This window comes from Ctenocephalides felis, unplaced genomic scaffold, assembly GCF_003426905.1.
Source record: "Ctenocephalides felis isolate EL2017-DRISC unplaced genomic scaffold, ASM342690v1 CF-g0.4_SCAFFOLD_00426, whole genome shotgun sequence".
Taxonomy (NCBI): domain Eukaryota; kingdom Metazoa; phylum Arthropoda; class Insecta; order Siphonaptera; family Pulicidae; genus Ctenocephalides; species Ctenocephalides felis.
Window position 1 is genome coordinate 437 of NW_020536580.1, and position 24,306 is coordinate 24,742.

A 24,306-nucleotide genomic window follows, 5' to 3' on the forward strand; every position below is an offset into this window, starting at 1 on the left:
GATTTCCACAGCCGGGATGAAACAATTATAGAACCAATCCTTAAATAAATCTTGACTCATCCAGGCCTTCTTATTTGATCGCCAGAATACAGGCAATCGTGTCTTATTCATGTTTTTTAGTGCACGCGGAGTTGAAGAAGAATTTATTATCATCGGTTTCATAATCATGTTCCCGGATAGATTGCTGCACAGATGAAGAGTAATTCGTTGTTTGGAAAGTTTAAACCCCTGAGCACGCCTTTGATCTTTGGAAATAAAAGTCCTTGATGGAAGTTTTTTCCAATACAAAGCCGTCTCATCAGCATTGAATATCTGCTCAGGTGAATAACCTCCCTCATTAATAATTCTAGCAAGTTTCAGCTTAAAATTTTCGGCAGCCTCTGAATCTGCTGATGCCTGTTCGCCTTGAAATTTATATTATGCAAGGCATGCCGTTTTTTAAATTTGTCAAACCATCCTTTACTCGCGGCAAACGAATGGTTATGTAGTGAAGGTCCGTTATTCTTTAAGTGATTATAAATTTTAAGAGCTTTCTGTTTTATAAGATTTCCACTTATAGGAATTCTTTTAGCTATACAATCTTCTAACCAAATCATCAATCCTCGTTCCATTCTCACCATAATAGATGGTCGCGTGCGAGTGACACGTTTTGCAACTGAAGGACACCCATCTGCCACAGTTTTCCTTATATGATCTGCATTTTTATTTATGGTTCGAATGGTTGATTCATTTAAATTTGTTGATTTGGCAATAGCCGATAATTTTTCACCATCTTTTAACCGATTTATAATTTCAATTTTATTTTCAAGCGATATACACCTCCTCTTGAGGCCTTTCCTAGTTTCTTCAGACATGTCGGTTCAGATTTTTTTTATCAATACTTATTCAAACGTATTCTTAGACAATAAAACCCAATGCAGTACACAGCTATTATATAATCAAGCATGTCTAAAATTTAAAAGTCGATAAGATAAGAAAACTTACAAATATCCTTTTGATATCAAGTTACTAGAATCACTCATAGGTTGCACAACGAACTTATGGGCTGTTGACCAAATACCGTGTAATAAAAAGTCCGTGTAGTCGGAGGGATGTCGGATTTTTAGCTCCGTGTAGTATGGGAACCGCGTACCCAGAGTGCCGTGTAAAGCGAGGGTCTACTGTATTCAGTTTCTTGAATATATGATTAATGCATGGTGTTTGCTTGTGTTTTGATTCATTTAATTTTATTTAGTGAATTATTAATAAAAAAAAAATGGAACCTGTTCATTATTTATATAAATCGATTTATGTTATTTTTTCTATTTCAAAATAATTTTTGTCAAAGAGTTGCTGTAATGGTTTTGAAATAACTCTTCGGCCAAATTATATTAAAATATAGAAAATAATGTAAATCCAATAATATAAATAAAAACGGTTTTCAAATTTTTTTTTAATTATAATTCAATAGAAATAAATCAAATCAAAGCGCAAGTACATATATATATAGATATATGTATGTACAAATGTATCTAATGTATATTGTATATATTTTATATTATATAAATATAAATAATTTCAACTGTAAAATTTTGACATAAAATTTAATTTTATATAATTTATTTGAATATACATTTTGATTTAAATATTAAATTATTAAATGAAACATAGAAATAAAAACATATGCAGTATATGTATAAATTTTATTACGTCTTATAACATTAAACTATGAATATTGCATAATAATTGTACAAAATAATAATTTTAATTGAAAATGGCTAATATATTTGACTACAAAGTCAATAATTATGAAAAAAAGATTAGAATTAGAAAACTATTACAACATTAAAATTTATATTTGAACTTATGTTGGAATTATTTGCAATTGGCTTGTTATAATTATTTAATGTAGTTGGTTATTTAATTTTTAATGTAGTTCCTTTCTTTTCAGATTTTATACCGTACGAACAGTGTTATGTGCAGTGAATAATAACTTGGGAGGCTTATTGTGCATTAAACTTTTTTGATATTAATTGTAACTTAGTTTATTTGATGTAGTGTTAAAAGTAATTTTTCATTTACCATTTTGCGTTATTTCGAGTACATGGTTCACACTTTTTTTTTAATTTTCGAAAAACGAACGAACGTATGATGAAAATTGCGCGTTTGAAGCTACTTTCCTGCCGCCTACCCCCCACGGCAGGTCCGAGTAGTCGGGTTTCATAAATTAAATTTAATTTAGTAATTAACTAATCTATTAATTTTTGTTTCATATTCGTGTGTGTATGGACCCCTGCGTTGTTTTTCCCAGAAGCACCGCAACCCCATGCACTTAATTTAATAATTAATATTATTTGTGCCATTATTTTTATAATTATTATTAAATTTAATTTTTTATTGTTTTGATAAGTGGCCCATGGAAAGAAGTAACTTTTTTATAGATTCATAAAATTCAGTTTAATTTTTTAACTTAGTTTTAAATTTTTGTGCCGTAATGTAATGAACACAATTTCATGAATTAACTTTACTTTTACTGGTCGCACAATGAGTCTCCTGGTGGAGGAATGCTGAATTTATAAGTAGTTGAACTTGGCAATGTTTGTGAGATGGTAAGAAACTCTGAGCTATGTACAAATCTTTTTAATCTTGATATAATTAAATAAAATTTTAATTTTAGGTTGGACACAGAAGTTACAAGAGGAATAGATCCTAAAAACACTATTACTAAAACGGAAGAATGTTTACCAGGATGTTAGTGATTACCAGTTTACAAGAGTAGGATGGACCACTTTGCAACCAGGAGCGCACAAGACCAGAAGAACGTTTGTTATATTCAGATAAGTTTGTTACTTACTAAGATAGATCACTTTACTAAGTAGGATGGACCACTTTACCACCAGGAGCGCACACGACCAGGAGATCGTTGTATTGATAAGTACCTTACTTGCTAAGATAGATCATAAGATATTAGTTTTTTGCGATCGTTTTCTATATTATTTTGTTATATTAAGATAAGTATCTTACTTGCGAAGATAGATCATAAGATATTAGTTTTTTTGCGATCATTTTCTATATTATTTCATCGGGGCCCCATTTACGTTATTCATTCTTTATATTTGATTCGTGGACGGATTTATATACATATTATAAATAAGATATATCTGGGACAAAATCGTGTTATATACAGTGCCATACAGTGTTATGTACAGTGATATATTGTGATATATACAGTGCAAAACCTTGATATTTACAATTCAAGATCAAGATATAGTTCAAGATCAAGATACATACAGTGAAACATCAAGATCAAGATGCATACGAGATGAAGATACATACAAGATTAGAACCAACCAGAAAATTGCCTACAAAATTGGAGGGCGGCGTACACATGGATATATTATTAAGTTAACATTAGGCTGGTAGTTTACTATTTTTTATTTTAAAAATGGGTGGGGAAGACGGCAAGGACCTTTCAGTTCGCATAGATTCCGCGTTTTTTTTACAATTATTTAATATTAATTCATATAACAATAATTAATACACAAATTTATGAACTTTATAAGTGCATTCTTCTATAAGCTTCATAGTGCTGGGAACACTACGGAGTTAAAGTATTTACATGGTGGATCTTAGGGGGGTACATCATGTAAATACTTTTTTTTTCTTTTTTTTTTTCTTAATTACAAAATTACCATAGTACATTACAATTTTACCTTTAATTTCTAACAGGTTCTTGCACCGTCTACGGTTTTTTCTAAAGATGATCTGCATATACATTTAATCATCTCGTGGGGTGTTTTTTTATGTTATATTCGTATCATTTAAGTTAGGCTTAGTAAATTAGCTTAGTTAATTAATTTAAGTTATTTTGTAAGTGGACTAGGGCTGTACACAATTTGTACGGCGACACCACATTAAAAAAAACGCGCCTGGCAACTATACCTCCTGGGTGGTGTGGAAAATAGTTGCATCTTAGCTATAAGTATAATAATTATCAATTTAATTATTTTATTAATTATATTTAATTAATATATAAATGTGTAATGACAAATGTATAATACGCTGATGTTTAATGTCCAAATATTCAATATAATAAAACTTTTAAAATAATCTTTGTTTTTCAATCTGAAAATCTCCAATTTTTTTAGTTGAAATTATTATTTAATAAATAATTTAATTTTTTTTTCTAACTATATTACGTTTTGAACAAATGTACGGTTTGGATGATAATATTATCATATTATTATGAATTAAAATATTATGTCCAATTGTATTTTTTTCCCTATTTTTTTTTTCATTTTGAATTTTTATTTCACTAATATAGAACTAACCTGATTTTTAGTACTTGTAACATATATTACTAAAGTACTAAAAATTAGGTTAGTTCTATATTAGTAAAATAAAAATTCAAAACGAAAAAAAAAATAAGGAAAAAAATACAAATAGACATATTATAATCCATATTAATATGATATTATTGATTTATAACTGATTTTATCAGTTTCTACATTAAAGCAAATTTTGTCATAAAATATTGGATTGGTACCATGAAAATATCAGCGTTCCTTTGCTACATATTTTTATCACATAGTAGTTACTGATGATTTAATTATTTAAATGCAAATTTAAATTGAAACTTATTCAAAAGTTAGTAATTTAATTATTTTATTAATTACATTAAATTAATATATAAATGTGTAATGAAAAATGTAAAATACGCTGATTTAAATGTCCAAATATTCAATATAATAAAACTTTTAAAATAATCTTTGTTTTTCAATCTGAAAATCTCCAATTTTTTTTAGATAAAATTATTATTTAATAAATAATTTAATTTTTTTCAAACTATATTAAGTTTTGAACAAGTGTATAGTTTGGATAATAATATTATCATATTATTATGGATTATAATATGCCCAATTGTATTACCTCATTTTTTCTTTATTTTGAATTTTTTATTTTACTAATATAGAACTAACCTGATTTTTAGAACTTGAAACATATGTTACTAATAGTAATAGGAATATTATAATTGGACATAATATTATAATCCATAATAATATGATAATATTATTGATTTTGCAATATTTTGTCATAAAATATTGGTTCGATACCATAAAAATATCAGAGTTCCATAGCTGCATATTTTCATCACATAATTAATGAATAGTTACAGATGATTTAATTATTTTAATGCAAATTTAAATTGAAACTTATTCAAAAGTTAGTTTAATAATTTGCTTGCTTTCTTGTGCTGAGATTAGTCCTAAGAAAAAGTATTTGTCATAGTAACCGGTATGTCAAAATAAATGATAAAGTATATTCTGAACCTATTTAATTTATCTTGTAAAAATTTAATTATTGAAAATGCACTTTAGTATGAATTTATAAAATGTATTAATGGTTGACATTTTCAATACATATTTATATTTATAAATAGCTTGTTTTTAATAAATATATTAAACTTACATTGATTGTCTATTACAAAATTAATTATTCTATTAAACTATATGTTATTTACAATTTCAAGATACAATAATGAAAATCCTAAATTTTAATTTCTCGTTTACTATGGATATAGGTACTATACGATATTACTTTGAATATAGGAATAAATATCTTGAACTAGAATTTATTTCGATTTTTTTAAATTTATTATACTTAGCTTTAAATTTTATTACATCTTAATTTTTGCAAACAAATGTTTAAGAAATATCAATCTCTGAAAGACGTCAGTATAATTTTATCACCTAAATTATTTCTAATATAGCAAACTAATTCAAAATGTTCTAAAGTAGTCAAAACTTTCAATTCTGTTTTTTTTTTTTGTTATTTATGAATATTTATTTAAAACAGCATTTTGATTTTACTTATTCTGTTAAGAATAGAAATAGAAATCTATAATTGTATAGATTATGATTTTTATTAAAGTTTTGTCCATTGTTCGTAGTCTTATTTATTTATTTTTTTTTAAGTATTTTACAGGATAATATTTAAAAATCTACGTATCAACCGACTATCCCAAAATTTAAGTCTGTAATAATCATTTTTGTAATAATCAAAATATTAATAATTTGTAAATCATATCAAATTTTTAATAGTAATGCACAACTGTGTATCAACTAAAATGACACAAAATTCTAGTGAATATACTTTTTATTTTTAATAAGTCTGATTTGCTTTATAAACTATTTAAAATATTTCCGTTGATTTATATGCCTGTACTTAATTTTATATTGTTTATAGTGATGAATTCGTATCGCGAAACTCTTTTGATAATGATTAACTTCCCGAAGGAGAAGTTTATGTTTAAAATAAACATAACAAATAAAGTATGTGTGTGTGTTTGTGTACACAGGTTTTTTGCCGTAAATCGACGTTTTCTCAAAAACGGCTGGACCGATTTCAAAAATTTAAACGCCATTCGATGTATCTCGATGAGGACTATTGCTTGACAGTTTTGTGCGACGATTGGCTAAGTTGTTTCTTTATAAATCGCAGAGAAGTAAAAAAAAAAATCGTCTACGTTTTAGCCCGCAATTCTGAATCGACTTTGAAAATTCAAAAATCGTTCGAAAGATATTGGTTGGGAATCGTGCTGATTAGTTTTTGATAGAGATCGGCCGGGCCATTTTCTTGTAATAAAATTAAAAAAAAAACGACGATTTTTATGATTATTTTTTTGACGGTAGATATCATAGCCTTCTAGATCATACTAAAATATTATGGCCCTACGACAACTCGTTTAGCTTTAAAAATTCGTCAAAGTTTGCAAAAACTAGTACCTATGGTCTTTTTGGCATTTGTCGAAATTAGAACTTTCATCGACGATTGCTCAAAAACGCCTGAACCGATTTCAGAAATTTAAAAACCATTTGATGTATCTCGATGAGGATTATCGTTTTGTCCAACGATCGGCCGAGCCGTTTCTTTGTAACTTGGAAAAAAGTGTTAAATTTTTCGTCAACATTTAAGCTCATACTACCGAATCGATTTTAAAAAATCTAATACTGTTCGATAGATATTAGTTGGGAATGATACTGATTAGTTTTAGGTGAAAATCTACCGAGCCGTTTTCTTGTAATTAACTGTTGAAAAAAATTTAAGCCGATTTTCATGGAATTTTTTTTGACGATATATATCATGGTCTTATAGAACTTACTGTAATATTACGGCCTTACGATAAGTAGTTTAATTTTAAAAATTCATCAACGTTTGAGAAAATGAGTAGCTCTTTTGACATTTGTTAAAATTAAAATTAGACCTTTTTCTTGGTAAATCGATAGTAAACTTGGTCTTAATGAACATACTAAACAATTAAAGTCCTACAAAAAACTGTCTCAATTATAAAAATTATTGATTTTTGAAAATTTGCTTTTAAAAAATAATCCGACCGGGTTCGATTTTCAATAATGTGTAATAAATCCACTTTGAATACTTTTAACTACTCAAAAATTAATTTATCTATCATGGATTAAGTCAATTATTTACACAAATCGGGAAGTTCATGTAACTTGCCTCAAGGCAAAATACCAATATCAACTATTTTAAAATTTTTGTTAGATGTATTGCCCTAAAAATTTTGACTCATATATATGTATATCTATTTATACTCTATTAAATTGAAAATGTATATTAATTCTAAAATACAATATCGAATATCACACATATAATTTCACATCTAAGTATAGCATTATATATATAAAATATATATATATATATATATATATATATATATACATATATATATATATATATATATATATATATATATATATATATATATATATATACAGAGCGGGATTTAGAAATTTGGCACCCTGGGACACTGACAAAAATGCCGCTCCATCCCTAAATTTTTACTTAAAATAGTTTATGTATATCATTTTTCTAAAATTAAAATAACTATTTGATTGCAGAAAATTTATTACGAATTACATAGTGTAAATAGGGGTGCTTGGCATCGTGCCTTAAGATAAATTGCTGAAACTTCCCGTACCAAAAATTAAAATTTAAAAAAAAATTGAAGCGATCGGCCTGCTTTAGCTGCGTACAGACAAAATAGAGAAGCGCGTAAGCGCCGCCTCGCAAAATAACAGATAAATAATTTTACAGAACCCATAGAAATGTAAACAAAATTTATATTATTAAAATATCTGATTATTTGATGTGCATATGGCTAATTAGCATTTTTGACCGCCAAATGTTTCTCTTTCAAATTTTTTTTATTGGAGCACCGAAACCGCTAGACCTGCCTCCCACAAATTTCATCAGTTCTCCATTTTGTCTATATATGTAAATTTCTTTTAATGATATTGGACGTTTCGTTTCTCAAAAAATGAATTATTAGTTTTGGCAATTTGGTATTTCCGAAACAGTTGGACCCGTCTTGGCCAATAACTAATCAGCACGTCTCGCTATCAATAGTAATCGAATTATTCAAATAAAATTTCATTTTAATAAGTTTAATAAATGAAATTTAATAATTTTCAAAAAATTTCGAAATATAAAAAAAGGTTTTTTTAATTTCAATTTTTATCATTTTTCAAATAATTTTAAAGTTTTTTATAAAATGTAATTTTCAGTGCGGAAAGTTTCAGTAACTTGCCGTAAGGCACAATGCCATACGCTTGGAAGTGCACAAATTCGTCATCTTAAAAACATATTTTTCTTAAACTTTCAACTCGCTTACGAATCTTTATATTAGCCAAATTGCCAAATTTTTCATTTCATTTGTATAATGTTTTGTTAAATATATTTCTTAAAATAAAAATGTTATTAAAAAAATGAGTTAATTATATGGTATAGAATTTTCTTCTCACTATCCAAATTTTGCCGCCCCAGAAAATTTGGCGCCCTGGGCAGTAGCCCCGACTGCCCCTACTGTAAATCCAGCACTGTATATATATATATATATATATATATATATTATATGCCAAGTTTTTCAGGACAGTATATCAAATAAATAACGGAAGTATTTTATAGTTCAGATCTTCAAAATAGTGCGCTGCGATCTGCGAATGGCGGAAGACCCTTTTTATTTAAAACATAAGATTTTGTATTATTATATTCATATAATAATCGATTATAAAAATTGGCAAATTGAGTAAACGCGAGTTAATTGTGACACTTACTTAGGTATATATTGTCACTCACGAATATGATAAAAGATCACATCTAAAAATGTTGGATTTAAATAAAGTTAGAGATAGTATACAATATCTCTTGTTTGATGTGGGGCCCTGAGGAATTTGGTACACATTTCAACATCATATATATATATATATATATATATATATATATATATACAAAAACATGTATATGTAACGTTGATAACAATTTTATCATTGAACTACAAGTATTTCAGTACGTCCTTCTCTCGCCAAGTCTTCTCAATTAAAAAATTGTTTGTCGCATATGATACTTACTTATCGAATGACTCTTCAAAAACGTTTATCATAATACAGACGACATGAATATAATTTTCATACCATCGTATACATTGCATCATGTTCTTTATTAATTTATCCATATTAGTGAAATTGATACTATAATTTTCAATGGTGTTTATAGACTTGAATTGTTAGGTGATATTCAACGTAAGTATAAACTTGTATTTCTTTATCAGCAAATGACTAAAATTTGTTTTGTGCATATGTTTAAACATCCTGCAAGTGGATATATATATGCATATATAGTGAAATAATAAACTGCCGAAATAATAAATTATTATGCATATATTGTTTTGCTTGAGCACGCGGTTGAAGCTACAAAAAGTATAAACAAATGATAAAAGGTACAAATGTTATTATTACAAAGTGATATGTATCATTCGGTGCAAATTTTATTTTGATTATAATCGATACGTCTAGACAATTTTTCAACCCAAGTTATTGTAATATGATTTTTAATTTGAATGTTTATTTTTAAGTACTGTCGTACCTTAGTGTTTTAAATTTTCTTCCATAGCTATAAATTTAGTGGTAGAAGCTATTAAACAGATGAAAATTATATTTGAGAATTCATTATAATTTTTCTCTTTCATTTTCATGTACTTTTAGATAAATGCACTACATTTCTAATATTAAATTTAGATGAAACGCTAAATATTCTCAAAGCATATATGCCAATTCACTTACCATTAGGTCATCTAATGAAGACATCTTTAACTAATCCAAATCAAGATTATTTTATACGTTTTTAATCAAATGACCTACATACTGTTTATAAACATTTATATATTAATATGCAAGCTTTATACTGCAAAATCGTTTACTTACCAATATGACAATTGTTACTCTAATCCGTTGGCCCTAATTTTAAGTACATAACTAAAATATTGGGAATAGTATCTAATTGATATATTTTTTGTTTTGTACAAGTTAGTATGCAATAACAAATTACTATTAGATTTTTTTTTAAGAGCTCCGTAATGAAAGGATCTCTCATTATTTACATAGGGTCACAAAGATTATAGAATTGGATTTATATAAACTTCTAATCAATACGGGTAATCTTAATAATATTGAAAAGGTACATACTAATTTGCTTGTCAGAACTTTTGCCCTTGAATTACTATAATAGTAAAATTGCTTTGAATATATAAAGATGAAACAAGGAAAAATAGGTGCCAATAGTAGAACTAGAGTACTCTAAATATGTATTAATTGTAGTAACATATTGTGGAAATATAGATCTATTTTTTATTGTTTTTCCAGATGCAAAACATATTTAAATTAATTTTTGTATTCCTGGCTCTGAGTGGAGTTGTAAATAGTGCCAAAATTCTTATTGTATTTAATGCAGTGTCAAAATCACATCATATTTTAGGAGATGCTTTAGCTATAGGTCTTGCTGAAAAGGGCCACGAGGTAAAATTATATATATACATTATTATTATTAATAATAAACTACTATGTTATTAATAAAAAAAACTTTATTTTTTAGGTATTAATGGTCAGTCCATTCAAAAGCAGCTTCAAACATGCTAATTATAAAGAAATATTATTGGATGGTGATTTTAGTCCTGATATAGGTAACATAAGTATTAAATTTTTTGAAAAAAGAAATCTAGTTTTTATTATTATGAAATGTTAATTCATTTACAAAAAATATGGCTAACCTCGATTACAAACATCATCAGTTATTATTAATTTTTTTTATAATAGGACTTTATTATAAAACTTAGTAATAATGTATGAAGTTTCGATTTTTTTTGAAAAATGTGAAAAAGAAAATTTAGAGATTGTCCGATTGTGCAAACTATTAATGTAAAACTTAGTCAAATAAAATATGCACGTTTGGGATATTCCTAATACATGATCCAAATTTTCAAACGTGTTTATAGTAAATATCTGAAGAGAAGATTGTTTCATTGTTGGTATAGAAAAAATGCTTTGTTATTGGTTTAGTTTTAGAAGTCTAGAAAAAAAGAAAGTTTTAAATCCAAAATATCCATAGTATGATTTACTAAGGGTTAGAACACAACAATACACATATATACTGAAAAAATATTATCCTAAATAAATAATCATTTAAATAATATAATAATAAAATGATCTCTTTCAGTTAAGAAGAAAATGGGAAACTTATTCGAAATCAAGAAGAAATCATTTATTGATTCTATGAAAACAATTTCTGGATTTGGTATGGAAATGGCCAAAGGTACGCTGTATCATCCAAAAATGGTTGATTTACTGAATTCGAATGCAACATTTGACGCAGTGATAGTGGAAGTGTTTTTGAATGAATGTCTTTTGGGATTAGCCCAGCATTATGATGCTATACCAATTATGATGGGTACAGCACCAGCAATGATATGGTCAAATAAAATGGTGGGAAATCCATCCAATCCTGCTTATGATATTAGTGTCTTTTCTTCGTTCAGTAATCCAATGAGTTACTGGCAACGATTTGGAAACACCGTATTCTCTGTGGTTGGCGAATTTTTCCATTGGTAAGTGAACTTAAAGTTAAAACAACTAACTAATTTATAGAAACAATAATTTTAACAGGTTACACTTGCGTGCGCAACATGAAGTTTATGATTCTTATTTCCGTCCGATATTCAAACAAAATTCAAAAGAATTTCCTCATCTCTCAACATTAGTTACTAATGTTTCATTAGTTCTCCTGAATTCAAACATTGCTGTTTCTGGTTCGCAAGCGATAGTGCCAAATATGGTCAATGTTGGAGGATTACATGTCAAACCAGATACTCTTCCAGATGTAAGAGAACACTATTAAGTTATTAATTTTATCACTATTGGTTTTTAAATAAATCTTATGTAAAGGATTTGCAAAAAGTTTTGGATAATTCTAAACAAGGCGTCATCTACTTTAGTATGGGAAGTAATTTGAAAAGTTCAGAATTGCCACAGGAGAAAAGAGATGCAATTTTAAATACATTTGCAAAACTAAAAGAAACAGTGTTGTGGAAGTGGGAGGATGACAAATTACCAAATCAACCAAAAAATGTTGTAATTCGAAGTTGGATGCCACAACAAGCTATCCTCAGTAACTTCATTACATATTATTATTACATTTAAATTTTATATACACAGTTTTATATTAATATAATACTTTATAGATCATAAAAATGTGAAAGTTTTTATAACACATGGAGGATTACTAAGTTCGATTGAATCGATTTATTTTGGAGTTCCTTTGGTTGGAATTCCAATTTTTGGTGATCAACGAGCGAACATGGCGAGGGCAACAAGATCTGGCTACGGCGTTCAAATAGATTTAGATGATATCAATGAAGAAACATTATCAGAACTTTTAAATAAGGTTTTGAAAAATCCCAGGTATGAAATTAATTATTATCATCTATCGTATTTATATTGTGGTTCAAAAATATTTTGTTTAGAACTCATTTCTAAAAACTAATGTTGAGATTTCTAACATCCTTTTATATGATTTGAAATAAAATGAATTATTAGAAATTTTCCATACGTACAAAATATATTATATTGGTAATTCCCTATGTTACAAACAAAAATTAACTAGGTATAAGATAAATTTTCATTTCAACACATCTTTACTTTAAGTTGATTAGCAAGAATCTCAAATTGTTAGCTGTTAATTTAAAAAAATATAAAAGCGGCCTTTACTAAAAATGTAAATGTGAAAATATTTTCAAAAATATCTTTTGAATACATTATGCTTAAAATCGGATTAGGATTTTCAGAAAAATATTAACGACAATGGAAACTTAACGTATTTATAATTTCAATAATTATAGCAGTATAGTAGTAATAAACATTCTTTGATTATCAGTTCGAACTTCATCAAAAATTAATCTACGCTATTCCCAACTAATATATTTCGAACTGTTAGAGATAAAGAAAATGAAATTAAAAATTATGACAACATATATTACGATATGTAAAAATAATCGAGTAAATAACTAGCTGTAAGTGGAATTCTGTCTTGAGGCAATTATGGCATCGTGCCTTAAGGCAAATTGCTGGAACTTCCCGTACCGTAACGAAATGTTCGAGGAATACTGAATGTTTTCAAATAGATTATTATAAATATTGTAACATTGTGTAATATTTATAAGAATTATATAAACTGAATTGCAGAGTTGTTTGTTTGTTTGATTATTTGTAAAGTATATTACAACTATAGTCAGAATTAAAAATTAAATCTGAAATATTTTCGATATACAAAAAACTAAAAAAAAAAAAAAAAAGAAAAAAAAATGAAACAAAATTTTTTTTTCCAAAATCAATTATTTTGTTAAGACAAGCAGAAAGTTTTTTGAATCATTTAAATCGGACGCTTAGTTCTCTCAAAAACTGCCATTTTTTACATATTTAGCTCCGTATTTTCAAAATGGCTGGGCCTGCCTTTGCCAAAAACTAATAAACACTTCTCCCAATCATTACTAATTGAATGTTTTTTAGATCATTCAAATCGGATACTCCGTTCTCTCAAAAATTCGATTTCTATTTTCTGCACTCTTTGCTCCGTATCTCCGAAACGGCTGGACCTGCCTTTGCCAAAAACTAATCAGCTCTTTTCCCTATCAATAGGAATCGAATGTTTTTTGAACCATTCAAATCGGTTGATCCGTGCGCCCTGAAACGTGACTGGAAATTTGTATCCATACATACATACACACACACACACACACACACACACACACACACACACACACACATCCATTTTTTCTGAGGTATGCCAAAACGTTCAGAAACCTTCAAAACGTCGAGAAATGTAAAAATTTTCAATTCCGATTTTCGGCCCATTACAATAACTTACCCTACGGGAAGTTAAAAAGGGTATAAATGTTTTTAAATTTTTAAGATGTCGCTGTTTTTTAGATCGATCAGCACGTAAAATGATCTAACTCGAGTCAGTAAAAATTATGTAAAAAAAAAAACTGTTTAAACGGTGCCGGTGTCGTTTTTGACCAATCGTTTGCAAAAGACAAAATTTACGTCTGTAAATAAAAATGCACGCTTCTTACATTATACAATTTTTGTGCCAAAAAATTTAGCTTGATTAATATGTTAAGAAAGCATAACATTAGCAAATCACATTTTCTGGTGTGAACAAAGATCTCGAAAAATTCTTAATTAATTCTTAGAAATAATTTTTTGAAGACCCTATGATCTACAACTTCTACCATTGACTACAATATAATAAAATTTACTTTTTTTAGCTATCGATCGCGGTCACAATATCTCTCAAAAATATTCCGAGATGAGCCTCAGCCTCCATTGGAAAAAGCCGTGAATAGTATAGAATACGTCTTAAGGCATAAAGGAGCACACTTCCTGCGTTCACCTGCTGCAGGCATGCCTGTCTATCAAACCTGGTTACTTGATGTTGCAGCAGGATTTCTAATGATTCTAGTTTTTGTGATACTTATTATAGTTTTAGCTCTGAAATTAACATGCGGAATCTTTAGATGTATTTTTAAATCGAAGTCTTATAGAAGAGAAAAAGAGGATTAATAAATGTTGTAAAGTTTGATTGTCAAAATTTTTTTAATGACAAACAATTTAATATATCCTAATGGCTGCAATGTTTTTCTTTCTATTACAATCTGTTAATAAGGTACTTAATAATTGTTTTGTTAATTTAACAGATGGCGATTAAAAGGCAACCCGGTAGTTGTTCATTCTAGTTGTGACTTTAACTTAATTAGTACCATTGACTTAACTATTTTTTTAGCAATGGTCCGAAAGACAACCAACACTTGATATTATATTTAATATATAATTTTACGTAAAATCTTATTTAACTACTGCTTGGTATCAAGGTAACCGAGTTTGGTATCAAACCCAGAAGCGGTGGTTGCTGGATCCATTTCTTACGACGTTCAAATACAACTAGTGGGGTGCAGGGCATCGTGCATTAACGCAAATTCCGTACTTGGTACAGAACCCAAAAAAAAAAATTCACAAAATGTATACACATTATTAAAATTTCTATAAAATATCTGATAATTTGATGTACATATGTTCAGTAAACATTTTTGACCGCCAAATGACATTTTTTCAACTTATTTTTATTTAGAATCTATAACCGGTGGACCTACCTTCTCAAAAATTTAATCAGTTTTTCATGTTGTCAATACAATTAAAATGTTTTTTGAATTATTAAAATCGGTTGATCGGTGTTCCCGAAATTGTCGACAAAAATTTGTATCCGCACACAAACACACAAATTCACACATACACACATATATACACACACACATACATACATTTTTCCTAAGGTATGCCAAAATATTCAGAAACGTTTGAAACGTAAAGATATATAAAAAAATTCATTTTCGATTTTTTTGCGATTACTATAACTTATCCCACGGGAAGTTAAAAATTAATTCACGATTTTGAAAATTATATGAATTTTATTAACATTTCCAAATCTAAAACATTATTCAAACTTTTTTAATAGTTAACGACTTTACAAATTGAATTGTTGTAATTATAAGTGAAATTAATCTGATTTAAACAAACTGGTCTAATATCATATTTTTAATATCAAAGGATTTTACAAAATAATAGCTACATTATTCAACTAATGCAAAATATTTCTGGGTTCATTTTTTTACATAGAACACTGTGTATGACCCTGATCTGGTATTGCATCAGAAATATTGATAAGCAGAGAATAACTATATATTTAATTTATCTCTGGCAAAATTGCTTAATTTACCTTGATTTGCTTTTTTATAAATAATAATTATTATTCATATTAACAACCCATTGACTGCCCTTACTATATGCTGTATAGATATTTATTTTAATACTGAACGCTATTAGAAGGCAACCCTACAATAAAAGGGTTATTTTCACTTAACATATTACAATCTAGATTTCCAAGAGAAAAGCGATATCACTACAGCACGATATCAGGCTGTCCGAAGCTGGTATCCAACCAGTGACCCACAGTAAAGCCTATAAAAACATTAAAAAAAAAGTTATATATATATTTAAGATTGCGTATATAATCAGTTAAATATTTGTCAGCATATTAATATAGTTATTTGGTAAAATACGTGTTGTTTAATTATAAACAAATTTTAATTAATGCCATTATCTACTCTGACAAACAAAACAAATATAATGCTTGTCGTATTGTTGTTAACTATATAAACCATTGATTCGAAATCGGACATATTGTTATGATAGAGAATAATGGCAGGATCATCGATAATTGATTATTTCAAATTTTTAAATTGAAAAATGTTATTGATTTTTTTAATTAGAAAATTTTAAATTAAATATCCATTGTGCTTCAAACGCAAAAGACAATGACTGATATTTGAGCGATTAAGAATAATGCACATGCAGAAACATAAATATAAACAGACAAATATTTGTAAACATATGTATGCGTGCATATATGGATGCAAATTTTTACGTAGTTGTAAATTATAGGTGAAAAAGGATTTTTTTATAAATGTATTAATTATTAAAAATAAGTCATAAGTTTGTATTATTGATTTAGCAGAGAATCTTTTCATAGTATGAAACAGATTGTATAGATTAAAGTTCTTCGTGTTTAAATTTCGCGTTTTTAACTTCCTGTAGGGTAAGTTACAGTAATGGGCCGAAAATCAAAAATAAAAATATTTGTATATCTTTACGCTCCAGAGGTTTTTGAACATTTTCGCATACCTCAGAAAAATTGGATGCGTGTGCATGTATGTGTGTGTTTTGTATGTCCGCATTTTTTGTCCACGTTTTCGGGCGCACGGATCAACCGATTTGAATTGTTCAAAAAACATTCAATTCCTATTGGTAGGGAGATGTGCTGATTAGTTTTTCGCAAAGGCTGGTCCAGCCGTTACGGAGATGCGGATCAAGAAGTGCAGATGTGCAAAGTAGATCTCGAGCTTTTGATAGAACGGAGCATCCGATTTGAATTATCCAAAAAACATTCCATTCGTAATGACGGGTAGTTTCGTAATGGTGAATAGTTTTTGGCAAAGGCAAGTCCATCCGCTGTGCAGATACCGAGCCAAATGTGCAAAAATGGCAGTTATTGAAAAAATTTTGATTCATTAAGAGCATTCGATTTGAAAGATTCAAGAAACTTTCTGCTTGTTTTGACAAAATAATTGCTTTTGAAAGATAATTTTTTTTCAATTTTTTTTTTCATTTTGTTTTTATATTTTTGTATATTGAAAGTAATTCAGATTTTAATTTTGATTCTGGCTAAAGTTCTAAAGCTCACTTATATACTTTTCCACTAGTTTATCCACAATTTATCTTACAAGATAAAATCTTGTCTGTGGCTACTTGGTAGAAACTTTGGTTTTGCAACATCTTCCATTGCCATGCCCTTTCCTGGACGGATTTATATTAAGCAGTAGCGATCTATGTTTTGATATAGATAAAAATATAGTTTTTTAACGGTTTGAGAAATGCATTTTATATATTTTTTCTGTAGAACGAAATATGATTTAAAGTGAAAATAGCGTTGAGGACATATTGGGCATATTGCTTTATATGAGATAAGGCGGGACACAAAGGTTCAATTTAAGTTTTTCTTTGACAGCAATTATATTGTGAACACCAAACCAATTATATCACAGTAAATAAAGCATACCAAACACATAACTATCTGACTATGCTCAGTGAAACTTCCAGCTAATTCATCATTGCCGAAATATGATTTTTCGCTATTTTTCGAAAATTTGAGAACGGGGCTTCCGTTTGGAATAATTAAAAAAACATTCAATTTGTAGTGATGGAGAGAAGGGGTGATTTGCTTTTGTCAAAAGCAGATCCAGCCATTTCGAAGATACGAAGCTAAATCTGCAAAAAACAGGAGTTTTTGAGAGAACTAAGCATTCAATTTGAATGATTCAAAAAACTTTCTGTTTGTGTTGACGAACGGATTGCTTTTGAAGCAAATACTTTTTTTCAAAATTATATTTCTTCCCATTTTTTTTTAATATCAAAAACAATTCGGATTTTAATTTTAATTCTGGCTAAAGTTTTAAAGCTCACTGATAAACTTAATATAAATAATTTTAACTTTGCAATTCAGTTTATATAATTCTTATTAATATTAGACAATGCGACATTATTTATAATAATTTATTTGGATACATTTAATATATTTTTCAAATATTTCGTTACGGTACCGGAAGTTCCAGTAATATGCCTCAAGGCACGATGTCATACACCACTAGTTATGTACTATTTTTTATTGTTTTCATCTTTGCCAGGGTAAAGCTTAAATTGGTCTTTCTATTTCATTCACATGCAAGCTTTTATAGAAGTTGTATAAAAAACCGTTGAATCTAACTTAAAAATAACAATACATCTTATAAAACTATTTAATGGGGAATATCTAAAAGTTGAGATATCGTAAATTGCACACAACCAAAACGAAAGAAGATACTTCTGTCATGGATTTATAAACATTCCCGTTTATCGCCCAGTAGAGATGTCATTTATTTTTAAATATTGTTGTTAAAAAATTCTTGACTTTATTTGTTTTTAATATGCCAGTGGCGGACTTTTTTACCCTTTAAAGGCGGACCTCTCTCTCTCTCTCTCTACCTCTCTCTCTCTCCGGTTAACCGATAACCGGGTTGGTATGTAAAAAAAATATTTGGAAAATTATATATATATTTGCTATATTATATTTGAATTTCAAATGATTTTTTTTATTAAACAATATGTATTGCATATACCGTGGTGTCCCAATATCCCTTAAGATTGCTCCCCTCCCCAATGATAAAATTTGTGGAGCAGGTAGGCAGTACAAAAGGTGTGAGCTTGCGACAAATTCAGTCAGTTTTAATCGATTTCTGGAAGCAGTTACAAATTTAATAATCACACTTACCTTTAATTAATTTTTAATTATAAGTGCACATTGAATAAAAAAGTTATTATTTTTTCGGTTTCTTATTGAAAGTTACTGCAAATCTTCAAGAAAATGGGTAAATATTTTATTTTTTTAATAACTTTCATTACTTTTCATGTGTTTCAATAATTTGAGTGATTTGAAAATATTTAAGTATTTGAATTTGATTTTTATTTCGAATTTTAAAAAAAATATTTGGAAATTCAGATTTTTATTTTAACTTAAAAATCAATAAACAAATTTGATTTATTTTATTTTGGATATTGTTGAAAATTTTAATTTAATTTAATTTAAAATGTTAAATAATTTATTTTTTTACTTATTTTGGAATATTTTTTTGAAATTTCTAAAAAAAGTTGATTTTAATGAGAATGTCGAAAGATTGGTTTTTGGTAGACATTCCAAAGTTATGTCTAAAAATGATTCTAATTGATAAATTTTTTACAAATATATACTCTTTTCATATAATATATATACTATTTTTATATAAGAAAATGGCCAATTCTGCAACTCTTTTATTAATATGTAACCTAACACTTATAAATTGGTTCTGAATCCAAAACTTTTTTAATATTTAAAATCTTCAAAATATCTATAACATTACATCCAAATGTACTTTCACGCTCGTTTCTCTCTGTCTTACGTCCCATCCTTGTGGGCGCCCTTTATTATTATCATTGTTTGCCAACTTTGCCTTTATTAGACTGTACCCTCAAAGATTCATCATTTTTCGACATTTTCTGACAATAGATTTGACTATATTAATCTTAATTCCATATTCCTTTTCTACTTTGATGATTTGGTTCATTTGCGTACATTATGGTGATGATCCGAAAAAATTTTATTCTTCAAGTCCCTCTTAACCAGCCAGTGCTTGTATGAACTGGGCAGGATTGTTGCCTAGCAAGACTCTTGAAATTCACGGAATCTATATAGCCATGATTTAGTCAACTTCGAATCAATTTACAAGGTTTAGATCAGTCTGCGGACTAAAATATCGATTCCAACCGCCAAATATCCCCATAAGCGGAACACTAGTTTACTCTGCCTAAGACTTTCTGCTAATCCATTTCGCTTCTTCTTTTATTATTTTTGTTTTTTCGATTTCTTTCATACTGACAAAATAGTAATGACTTTTTTGTATCATTTTCTAACGCACATTTTTGGTAACATCTTTCCTGATCACCAAAATGACTTTATTCTTCCAATCCTTGTCAATATCTAATCCATAAGTTCAGAAACTTACCTCTTCAATATGGTTTGATGAAGGTACACCTAATACTCTTCATACTCTAACATGAAGGTACACCTATTGCTCTTCGGTTCTACTTTTAATAGATTTCTCATGCAGTTCGCATTCAGCGCATCAAAGATTATTTGTTTCTTACCATGATTGCTACTATTTTTCTAGCTTGCACACTCAAGAATGAAATTATCCAATGTGCTATTACTTTCTGCTTAATAGTTGAATACTTCACTTTTAGGATCTTTCAGTTTTCTTTATCTCGATATTATCACTTTTTATTTCTATTTCTTAAGCATGGTCTCATGCTAAAGATAGTCCAAAAGATATTTCCTTTTAAGTGAGCCGAAAAAACTCTTTAGATCGCGCCCCAAAGTATTTTACGGATTGTGAGTTAAAACTATATTAAATAAAACATATATAATAAAAAATGAAGTAAATTACATATATTATTTTTTGAATATTTAAAAACTGTTAAAATAAAATACAAAATTGTGATAAAATTATTCTCAAAATTAATAAATTAGGGCGGGACTCAAAAGTCCAAATTGACTTTCAGTTTTCATGCAGTCTGAATCAAATGAGCTACATCTCAACAAATAACAATTATTAAATAAACAATTGTCGAACGATGTTCAGTGAAATTCTCAATTCATTTTTAATTATAGAAATATGTTTTTTAGCTATTTTTTCAAATTAACCCTTTTGTTATTACTATTTTCCTATCGTTTAAACATTTGCCAGTAAAAAGATTTAGTTGGTTCTTTTTACCCTACTCACATATAAACATTTTTAGAAGTTATATAAAAAAACTGTTGAATATAAAATTATATTCACATGTCATAAACTGAATAAAAGATCTTCAACCAACAAAAACACCGATGAAACAAAATACTTTTGTTATGAAAATTCTTATACGGCCATTTAACACCCGATCGCGACGTCGTAAGAATTCAGATTATGGCTCATTACAAATCGTTTGACTTTTACTTTAAAACAGTATCGTTAAAAAATTCTTTACTTTAATTGTCTTTGGGATGATGATTGTCGATCTTTTTATATATATTGGATGACCTGACAGACGTTGTCCTGTACCGACGTCTACAACGCAAAATTTTCAAATTTTTCCAAACCCTACCTATACTTTTTAACATCCTATTTAATGTCCTGCATTTGCGATTTATTTATGGTCTTGGCATGTTCTATATGTATTGTAAATTACAGTTTTTTTAATTAGTATAAATGTATAGAAAAATTAGGAAGAATTAATATAGTATCTGCGGTGAAAGAACAATATTAACTTGGATTTTTCCTTAGCATAGAATATATAACATAGAATAAGATAAAGATTAACTTGAGCAGATGGAGATTATTTGATATATAATTTGAGATCAGCTGCAAACAATATATGTGGACAACTAATGGTTTTGAATATATAATTAATAAAAGTAATAAATAGTAGAGGACGAAGAGTGAACAAAAATCCGTTAAGGTAGACAAATTGTTTACGATTTTGAAGATAACTCTTCAACTATTTTTTTTACAATTTATTCTTTTTTTTATTACTATACTTACTCAGTTCCAAACCACTATGGTATATGATGCATTGACACCATATTACAATAATATAAGGTTTATGATTGACATACTATAAAATTATTAATCAAAATTCGAATAGTCGTTTAGAAGCAGTTCAGTGACAACACACGTACAGCAGATTTATATATTGTTATACTAGAATATCCAATGACACCCCTTTCTGTGTAGATCACCAATGATGTCAACAATTTATTTTTTCTGCTTCTAACAAAGCTGTTATCAATCTGTGGAGGCTGATCAGTTAAACAGACGAAGACGTTTGATGTATTTATTTATTTTATGATTTCTTGTACATTTTACACAAAACTTAAACAACTGAACTTGAATACGACTAAATATGATTATCTTAAATACGATTTCATTGATAACTAAAGAACGACTGAACTAATGATTGACTGAAACCTAAATTATAACTGAACTTATAAAAAACTAAATTACGACTGAACTGGCGAATGCGTCATTGCATGCCTTTTATGTGGTTCTTTCAGGGAGACTTTGAATTCCTAAATAACAATATTTTACGACTTGTTTAACGTCATGGCAGAGTGCAACACAATGTATTAACAATAGATAACTAAGCTGTTATTGCGTATTTTATTGTCCTGAAAGGAATTTTATCAACCCTTGCAAGGTTATTGCTCATGCATTGTAAATTATGCATGATTCACGAAGAATACTGCGTAGTTTGTATTATGACCGTTATTTAGTGGTTATATTATTTAAAATTATTAAGAATAGGTGCATACCCTTACAATACATATAAGATATATATATATATATATATATATATATATATATATATAGCGAAAGGGAGATATTTGACAACCTAATATATATATATATATATATATATATATATATATATATATATATATATATATAATGCGTTGGTATGCATAATGTGAATTTTCTGACAAAATATTATTTACAGATATAACTGGGCCCGAAAAAAAGAATATTATAATGATGAACATTCTGGATCCCCTGCTACGCCCTCGAGTGAGTTCTAATATGTTATGCACAAACAATTTTGAAGTTACCAACTTAGTGTCTTCGGATAGTAGCAAATCCAAAAAGGGATTTATGTCCTATGGTGGTTGTGCTATGACTTTCCCAGTAGATATATATTTTGATCTTATATGCGAATTTGATGTGCATTATATAACTATTTGGCCCGAGGTGGGTCTTCAGAAATCTCTTGGATTTGATATATTGACTGATAATTCGGGAACTCTCATCACAGTTGCAAAAGGAAAGTTAGATGATGAACCAGGAATGGTAATATATCGAAGTGATCTTTATTTTGAGCGTCCTCCCGCAAGCGAGCATGCACCACAGATATTTCGCAAGGTTGAATTCAACAAGATTCCTAATATCTTTAATTTATGTAAAAAAGTTGTTGTTCGGATTACAAGCACTGAAGGAAACAGTATTCCGTGCATATCTAAAATCCAAATTTGGGGAGGTGTTAGCGATGCATGCTCGACAGAAATTCGCAATCACATAATTGATGTTTGGAAAATGAAGGATGATGTAGGTGGACCTCTCAAATTAAATTGTGATATAATTTATAAAAACTCTCAACCTGAGGTTAAAGACGAAGTAAGCACCGATAATAAATTTGAAGTTCCGTCGCAATTTCTCGATGCAACAAATTCTAAAATAATGCGCATGCCATTGATTATGCCATCGGGAAAAATTATTGATAAAACTACGTTAGATAAACATTTAAGACAAGATTACAACTAGGCAGATCGCTTTCCGATCCCATTACTAAAATAGCATTCACGGAAATGCATAAGCCAATGATATCACTTCCTCTTTTAAAACAAATTAATAATTTTTTATTGCTTAATAAAAGTTTACCGAAAATGTGTAATCTTTCGGATGATAGCTTCTGTGAACATATAAGTAATTGGAATGTGGACAGATCATCTGAATGTAGCATGGCTATAACTATAAAGAAGAATAATCAACCAATTGCTAAAAGCAAATCTGAGAGTGAATTGATTAATAAAATTTGTGACCAGTTGTCAGATTCTGGCACCAACTTAGAAAAAAATATTCGCCTGAATGATTCGCAGTGTCATATAAAGGAAGACATTCAATCTTTATTACATAAACAATCACTTCCTTCA

General features: G+C 28.3%; 3 protein-coding genes across 3 annotated transcripts; 2 read left to right on the forward strand and 1 right to left on the reverse strand.

Moving 5' to 3' along the window:
* Positions 1 to 356: 356 nt before the first annotated feature.
* LOC113364958 (tigger transposable element-derived protein 1-like) lies at positions 357 to 854 on the reverse strand. The gene has a single exon (XM_026606853.1). It carries the CDS (start codon positions 852 to 854, stop codon positions 357 to 359), a length of 498 nt encoding a protein of 165 aa, XP_026462638.1.
* Positions 855 to 10,703: 9,849 nt separating this feature from the next.
* On the forward strand, positions 10,704 to 14,978 carry LOC113364942 (2-hydroxyacylsphingosine 1-beta-galactosyltransferase-like; the record flags this gene model as incomplete). Its single annotated transcript, XM_026606852.1, has 7 exons — positions 10,704 to 10,850; positions 10,927 to 11,014; positions 11,548 to 11,935; positions 11,994 to 12,207; positions 12,273 to 12,495; positions 12,569 to 12,788; positions 14,654 to 14,978. Coding segments are annotated over 7 exons (1,575 nt in total), but the record flags the coding sequence as incomplete, so codon positions are not given.
* Positions 14,979 to 23,134: 8,156 nt separating this feature from the next.
* LOC113364926 (RING finger protein 37) lies at positions 23,135 to 23,917 on the forward strand. Its single transcript, XM_026606851.1, has one exon. The coding sequence runs from the start codon at positions 23,135 to 23,137 to the stop codon at positions 23,915 to 23,917; it is 783 nt and encodes a 260-aa protein (XP_026462636.1).
* The last annotated feature ends 389 nt before the right edge of the window (positions 23,918 to 24,306 follow it).